The 8,408-nt window shown below is 36.2% G+C and overlaps 1 protein-coding gene across 2 annotated transcripts in view; it reads left to right on the top strand.

Moving 5' to 3' along the window:
• Positions 1 to 6,857: 6,857 nt before the first annotated feature.
• Positions 6,858 to 8,408, top strand: part of yap1 (Yes1 associated transcriptional regulator) — a 35,150-nt gene continuing 33,599 nt past the window's right edge. Inside the window, exon 1 of one of the 2 annotated variants that reach the window (XM_017466425.3) lies at positions 6,858 to 7,564. In XM_017466425.3, coding sequence (XP_017321914.1) covers positions 7,364 to 7,564 — 201 coding nt within the window. In that variant the 5' untranslated portion in view covers positions 6,858 to 7,363. The remainder of the gene's footprint in view (positions 7,565 to 8,408) is intronic. The other variant, XM_017466424.3, reaches the window with a different exon arrangement.

Genomic DNA, 8,408 nt, shown 5'->3' with positions numbered 1-8,408 from the left:
GTGGAAAAATAGGTAACACACAGATAACATCATGTGAATAATATGGGATAAATAAAACCACATGTCCTACATGTATAAATTAATGTGGGAATAAATGCATTACATAAAAGAGTTTAAACGGTCACAATCATGAATTGTGAAAAGAAATCATGAAAAAATAAAATGCAAGTAAATGAATCACATTTTTTAAAAATCACGTGAACAATAAATCATGAAAAATTCACGTGGAAACAAATTAATCGTGTAAAAGAAAATTGCATGTGAACATAAATGAATGACTTTTTTTACATGAAAATCAATAAATTCACAAGTGGAAATAAATGAACAACGTGTAAAATAATCACGTAAAAATAAATAATTCATGTGTATAAAATCACATCCGGAAATAAATTATTCATGTGTATGAAATCAAGTATGAAAATAAATTAATTTTTAAAAATCACATGTGAACAAGAACTGTCAATAAATCACATGTGCAAATAAATGAATCATATCTTTTAAGTGTAAATAAATAACTCAACTGTAAAAAAAAAAAAATCGTGTGAAAATGAATGTCACGTGTATAAAATCACATGTGAAAATAAATTATTCATGTGTATGAAATCACATGAAAGTAAACAAATCAGAAAAAAACGTGAAAAGAAATAAATGTCTCGTCTTTTAAAACATCGTGAAAATGAATGAGTGTAAAAACAAAGTACATGAAAACAAATGGATCATGTGGAAAAAACGTGAAAAAATAAAAAGCACATGTATAACGTGTGAAAATATGTGACGTGTTAATCAAGTGATATTACTGTAAAGAAAGGGACTCATGGTCAATCAAACAGCTAAAATTAGTCTTATAATTTTTATTATGTATTATTGTGATTATTGCTGTGTCGTTTATTTCTGTCAACTGGAGCTTGACAGGCACAAAGGTTTAAGTCTTACTGACAAGTCTTCTCGTTTAGGTGACTGTAGAGAAACAACTTGCATACAGGTTCTGAGCTGTTAATATTTGCATCAAACATCAGACTAGGGGGGAAAAAACGTGATCTCAGTGACTTTGGGTATGTCTCAATCAGCTCCCTGTTCAGTAGTGATTCAATTAGTATATCGTGTACACGAGTTCGGTTACTGGCAAAGACCCTGGCTCATTACACATTGGGACACTGATAACTCAATTTCCTGTGACATGACAACGTATTCGGGTTGTAAAACGTCACAAAAACTTTAAAAGTTTGTTATATGTCATATAAATTTGTTAGCATAATCACACGCATTTCTGTCATAATATGTCAAGCAGGATCATTAGCAAGCTAGTGGATTTTTAAAAAAAATCATTGCACACTTAAATGTCGTTAGACTCAAACAAACCGTAAATAGAATGTCAAATAAAGTTAAAAATCGCTAACGTAAGCAATCATATGAAATCTACAACAACAATAACAAGCTACTTACATTTGTAGCCAGAAGTAGGCTGAGAGTCCCCTAATCTTTTTCGATCTGAGAGGCTCCAGAAAACATGACATCATTTCCAGTAAGGGAACATAGTGAGCATCAATGCTCTCTGGTTTTTGCAGTGCACTGTGGGATTTTTTTAGGGAGCAAACATTCCAGTGCACTGGAAGGATTTTGCAATTGAGACAGCCCTTAAAATGGCCAACTGTCTGATCAGTGTCCAGACTACTGAACTAGGGAGCTGGTTGAGACATACCCTTCGACTGTGGCATGGTTGTTAGTGCCAGATGGGCTGGTTTGAAATTTCTGGAATTTTCATGCACAACAATGACAGTCTCATGACAGTCTCTAGAGTACATACGGAATGGTGCAAAAAATAAGAACAAACAAAAAAACATCCAATAAGCAGTTCTGTAGTGCGGAAACGCCTCGTTGATGAGAGAAGTCAAAGGAATTGCCAGACTGGATCGAGCTGACAGGAAGGTTACGGTTATAACCGTTCTTTACAAACGTGGTGAGCAGAAAAGCATCTCAGAAAGCACAACAGGGAGGAGCATGGGCTACAACAGCAGAAGACCACATCAGGTTCCACTCCTGTCAGCTACGAACATGAAGCTGAGGCTATAGGGGGCACGGACTCACCAAAACTGCACAGCTGTAGATCTTCAACTGACCTGTTTTAAGTACAAACAATATTTTTGCATGGCTGAAATGTATAAGTTCTTCAAGTGCCTATTCTTCACAGACCCCACTTTGAGAACCACTTTGTATTTTGTACTCCATGCAGCAGGCTCTTCATGTAGCATTGCTATTATGCAGAGTGCCCGAGCCATAAGTTTGGAGATTAATGTTAGTTAATGGGCATCAAGCTAAACCTTATGAGTGGCAGTTCCAGAATACAAAGTATCCAGACTGAAAAAGTCCCTCAGGTGGGACAGGCTCAGGAAGACTAGAAGATGTCTGAGACGACCTGCCTGAGGCTAACACCTGGCCTTTTCAGCAAGCTGCTATTCTGCACTGACCAAAACGCACAATTAGACACTTAACATTAATGTAGCAAACACAAATGTTAAAAGTCAAATACGTAGGACTCATGCAAAAGTGCTGTTACGTGAAAGAAAACAAAGTCATGATGAAGGCTTTCCAATAAATAAGACTGAGCGTGAAAAATAAACAATCCAGTATTTATTCATATTTTTATCTCAAGTGACTTGCACATGAAATAGAATTCAATCCAAACACACAAATCTGAGGCACAAGCACAGAACTTTAAATACTAACCTCCCACAATTCTGTAATCTAGTCTTAATACTAAAGAATAAAACAATATGGGGTGTGCTGTTATATTATAAGATAATCGGTTGTCCTATAGCAACACATAATTTCCCTAGAGCAGCACATCCCAATGTGTTTCATTCCTCTTATCCCACAGTAACAATTTATTATTTATTCCAGAATGACTCATCATAATTTTTGTCAGTCTATAGTAACATTTAATGTTGTAGAACACGCATGAAAGAAGTTATTTCCGGTTATCACTTGTTATAGCAGCTACAGTATAAACAGTTATTCCCTCACCAGCCTTTCTTTTTTTTACTCTTGAAGCGAATCCGCTGCTTTTTCATGTTACTAAGACACAGCACAAAGTCCTGTTCTGAAAACCTTCCTATGGCGGAAAACTGAGTTACAAAGCGCTAAGGCTGGAGACTCCTTCTATAAGTGTTAAACAAACATCCTCTTACAGAAAGCTTAACCATATTGATGATTTAACTTTTTTCTTTTGTTAAATAACAACAAATTTTAATCGATTTATTACAACCCCGATTCCAAAAAAGTTGGGACAGTATGGAAAATGTTAATAAAAATAAAGAGGAGTGATTTGTAAATGTACTTTGACTTGTATTTAAACAAACAAAAAAAAATGTATAAAGACAATGTATTTGATGTTTTACCTAATCAACTGCATAGTTTTTTGTGAAGATAAAAGTTTATTTTGAAATTGATGCATGCAACACGTTCCAAAAAAGTTGGGACAGGGGCAATTTAGGACTAATAGCGATGTGACAAGTTGAAATAAGAAGGTGATGTGAAACAGGTGAGGCAATCGTCTAATCATAGTATATAAGGAGCCTCCAAAGGCCTCCAAAGGCCTCCAAAGGCCTAATGTTTCAAGAGCAAGGATGGCTCGAGGCTCGCCAATTTGCCAACAGATGCGTCAGCGAATAATCCAACACCTTGAGAGCAACATTCCCCAAAGACAAATCAGTAGGATTTTGGGCATTTCACCTTCTACAGCGCACAATATAATTAAAATATTCAAGAAATCCGGTCAAATCTTGGTGCGTAAAGGGCATGGCAAAAAAACACTTCTGAATGCATGTGACCTCTGATCCCTCAGACGTCACTGTCTTAAAAACTGTCATGAGTCTATAATGGATATCCTGACATGAGATCGGGAATACTTTGGTAAACCTTTGTCAGTCAACATCATTTGCCATTAACATAATTTTTTCAAATTACCTTTTTTTTTTGCCCTTTCCTTACTGTCCCAACTTTTTCAGAATTGGGGTTGTATTAGTCATAGATTATGTGGAGTGTCCATCTTACAAGTCTTTGTAAATTAGTTGTTACTATAGAAACTATATTACTGTCGGAGATGCTGATATAGAAAGTTAAACACCTTCTAACCAATCAGATTCGAGAGCAATGCTGTGGATTAATAGTATTTAAATTGCATGTAAATATATGAATATATTACAGTTGTTATTATTACAAAATGTCAGAGCTTATTAAAATATTATTATTCATGTTTTTAATTAATGGTTTTTAATAAACTGACACCAGAGGCATGTCCACTGACCTGTAGAGGGCACACATGTTCAGATTTCACTGCTTCTCCTGGAAATGTAATACTGTGAGATACATAATTAAACCAAATTAAATGCTAGTGCATTGTCCGGATTTGTAGTACAAAACTAACCCGGTGTATTTAATTTACTTTAACAGATTTTAGCCTAACCTATGAGAATTTGGATTTAAAACAACAACAAAACGACAACAACGATATTAAACCCTCAATCACAATGGCTTTATTTGGTAAATAAATATGCAGAATATTTAAGATATATTCAACAGAATGCAACATACCAACATAGCATTTTTAAAATTATTAATGTAACAAACATTCAAATTAAAGCCACTGGATACATGTGATACATCAGTAAGGGATATGTGGAAGGGATATTACCTAAAGCACAGTGTAAATAGATAAGCATATTATATATAATTAGGGTCACAATATTCTACATAAACACTGAGCTCAGAATTGGTGGGTTTTTAGTCCTTTAGTCCTTAAGTGTGTCATTAATGCTGGATGTACTGAGCGAAAGAAGAGCTGCATTTTTGTCCCCTGAAAGGCTGAGACGATCACTTCAGTGTAGTATTGACCTACTGATGGTGTCCCCAAACCACCAATTCCCCCCTCCTCCTCCTCTTGGGACAGCATGGTGGGTGGTCCAGCAGGGATCAGAGACTACAGACCTGCATGGACACTCTAGCACAATTACAGCACTTTAATGAGCTTAAAACATGGAAACTAACATCCACTCATAAAAGCATTGGTCACTGGTCACTGGTCATGGTGGAAATAGTAGCAAATCTTGTCAAAGCATTGTTTATATGTCAAAAAAGAAAGAAAGAAGGAGGCATCAAGATAGTCACAAAGACACAAGAAATCATACCTTCAGGTGAGGTCAATCACCGTGAATGTTAATAAATCAAAATGTTCAGTAGACTGTAGCATTATAATCACAACTCATTCCTAAATCCTTATCTTTGAGTCATGTAGATAAAGTTTTACCTACTTTCAATTACTTTGGCTCCATATCCAGTGTGACCCTGACCAGGATAAAGAATTTACTGCAGATGAATGAATGAATGAATGAATGAATGAATGAATGAATGAATAACAAATACTACCTTTTATCTGTTTAAAGCTACATTGTCACTTATGTTATAGCAGCTACAGCATATAAAAAAATACCTTGACTTGTATGACATTTTGGCTGTACTAACTCCTCTCTAACAGGATTTTAGCTTGATAGTATTCCTAGACCTCGACCTGCAGTATTTGTACTAGCATGAAGAAATGTTTTTGATGGAGACATCGATGGAGCACTTCTGTAAGTTGCTCTGGATAAGGATGTCTGCCAAATGCTGTAAATGTAAATGTAAAATTATACAATAATTATATAATTGTACACTTATACAATCAAATTAAATACACAGAGAGGACTTGAAGGGCTGTTTTTAAGAGAGTGTGTGGGTTGTTTTTTTTTTTGTTTTTTTTTTTAGATTGACTGAACAAAAAGGGGAAAAGGTCAAAATCATTTTTCATTTAGATGCTTCATGCTCATGACCCATCCGAACGTGGACTAAATGATTTCTCAGTGGAAAGCAAAAGGATGATTTGCATAACAATTATGCGAACTGCGCAAGCACTGTTTAGGAAAAGAAAACTGCTGATTTCTTCTTCTTTTTCTTTTCTTTTTTAAAGATTTTTTAAAAGAGTTCATTACATTAACTATGCAGTTTTACTTGATGACCTAATATAGCCTGTCTGAATTCACTCTATTTATTTACAGATAATTGCACTTAGCATAGTAAGAGACATTTTCATAAAATTTCATTGTTAGCTTGAATAAAAACAAACCCCATTTCTCACTTAGCAGGAGTGAGTGGAATCAAAATTTCTGCTTTGGAGTTGACTCTCGGATCCTGATAGCTATCGTCGGAGAATCGACTCTTTTTTTTTTAAGATTGACTCCTAGTCCTAATCTAGTTGAGAAATGTAGAAATAGGGGTTTCTTTTATGTCTCTTTTATATTTCTTTTCTCTTTTTTTTCTTTGCTGTCTTTACTTACTTAAGCTACTGACAGATAATTGCAGTTAGTATTGTGAGATTGCAATTGTCCATGATGCCTTCACTGTGTGTGTGAAAATAACTCTCCATTTTTCAAACCAGCCATTTTAGCCACAACATCTCCTAGCAACCAGCCAGGACTAGGAGTCGATCCTAAAAAGAGTCGATTCTCCGATGACAGCGTCAAAGTGAGAAATTATTAGACGTAGGCTTACTACGGGCTTTTATTAATATTACACCTTTTTTGACACCATATAATTTTCTGTCCTGGATCTAAGTTTCGAGAATCGACAATGACTAAAATTCTTGTGGGGATAATAAATAAAATGTTGAGTCTTAGAATCATGGAATCGACTCCTTGGACACCGGGATTCGACTCCTAAACTTCTAGAAACGGAACTGCCGTGATGACCGCTCGCGCCCGAAACTCCGCCCTCTGTGACTCACCAAACACGTGACGTAAAAAAAAAAGTTTGATGTCCTGCCCCAAAAGTTACTGAAGAACTTCAGAGGGGGGAAAAAAAAGTTTGCTCAGTGAATGCGCAGTGATTTTCAGTGTTGAAATCGCTTTGTAAATGTGTCTGAAGTCAGTATTCCACTTACTGGAAAAGGTGTACAGCTTTCAGCAGAAAACTTTTTGAAACGTCGATTCCTGGAGGGTTTTATTACTATTATTATTATTATTATTTTAAATCGGGAAAGTTTGGGAAGATATGCGCGTTTCCACACTGGTCAGTGGGTCCTGGCCAAACGGAAAAATAACCCATCGCCTTTTATTTATTTTCGCCAGGCTTGGATAGCGAGTTTCCAGCCAGTATTTGGATAAAGTAGCGAGGCGCGCACATGAGTTTAGACTCGTTCAGATTCATGCATTTCGGAGTTTCTACGCGCAGTTGACGCGTCTTTCAGCGCTGAAGTCAGAGAAGTGATTACTCTTTTTTTTGTATCATTTTTTAAAAAAAAAAGACTTTTGGGGACTTTGCTTCTTGATTTGAAATCATGGACCCGAGCCAGCATAACCCCCCCGCAGGACACCAGGTGGTCCATGTCCGCGGAGACTCGGAGACCGACCTGGAGGCGCTCTTTAACGCCGTGATGAACCCCAAAAGCGCCGCTGTGCCCCCATCCGTGCCAATGAGGATGAGGAAGCTTCCAGACTCCTTCTTCAAACCCCCCGAGCCCAAATCCCACTCCAGACAGGTAACACAGATGGAGAGCACACTTAAACACCAATGAGCAAAACTGTAATTATATATATGTATATAATATTTATTTATTTATTATTATCGTTGTTATTAGTGCCCTCGAACGCACCATACTTCTTTCAATTTCAAAAATAATTAATACATTTTCTGTAGCTGTTTTGGCCCCTTGTCTCTTCAAACATCATTTACCATTTTTAATACACTTACAAAAGCGTGTTTTCTCTTTTAAAAAAACTTGCTTTTACTGGAAATTCTGAAAAAAAAGTGTTAAACACTTAATACACATCTCCGTTTCATGCCGTAGCATCCTAATTAAACTAGCATCTCAATTAATGATATGATGTATGTTTAAACACATTAGGAGGAATCGGCTTTATTGTGTTTGTGTATCAAAAAAGGTTTTTTTTGTTTTTTTTTTTTTCCTGCAGAGCTACACAAACTCCTTCACTCAGCACGCATGCGCAGTAGCTCTTCTCTGCTCCTTTAATCACTGCGGTTCAATCCCAAGAGGCTCCCTACTTCCTACATAACGTGCATTCACTTTTGAAGTACAGACACAGGATATAAAATAATAAAGCACACGTCAACACGAACGCACCTTAATTTCTAAACGTAGCTGGTCACTTTGTGTCTTCAGACATCATTTAGCTAACATTTGAATACACGCCAGTCACTCGGAAAAGCGTTTTATCTTCCTAAACTCGTTTGTAAAAACGTGCTTTTATAATGGATGATATATTTTAACGCATTAGGAAGATTCTACTTTATTATATTTGTGTATCAGAAAGTTGTTTTTCTTTTCGCAGTCGCTGGGCTACATACACATACTCCTTCACTCA

The sequence above is a fragment of the Ictalurus punctatus genome, chromosome 4, assembly GCF_001660625.3.
Source record: "Ictalurus punctatus breed USDA103 chromosome 4, Coco_2.0, whole genome shotgun sequence".
NCBI classification, from domain to species: domain Eukaryota; kingdom Metazoa; phylum Chordata; class Actinopteri; order Siluriformes; family Ictaluridae; genus Ictalurus; species Ictalurus punctatus.
Note: the sequence above shows the minus strand (reverse complement) of the source record. Positions and strands in the feature narration are given on the sequence as shown.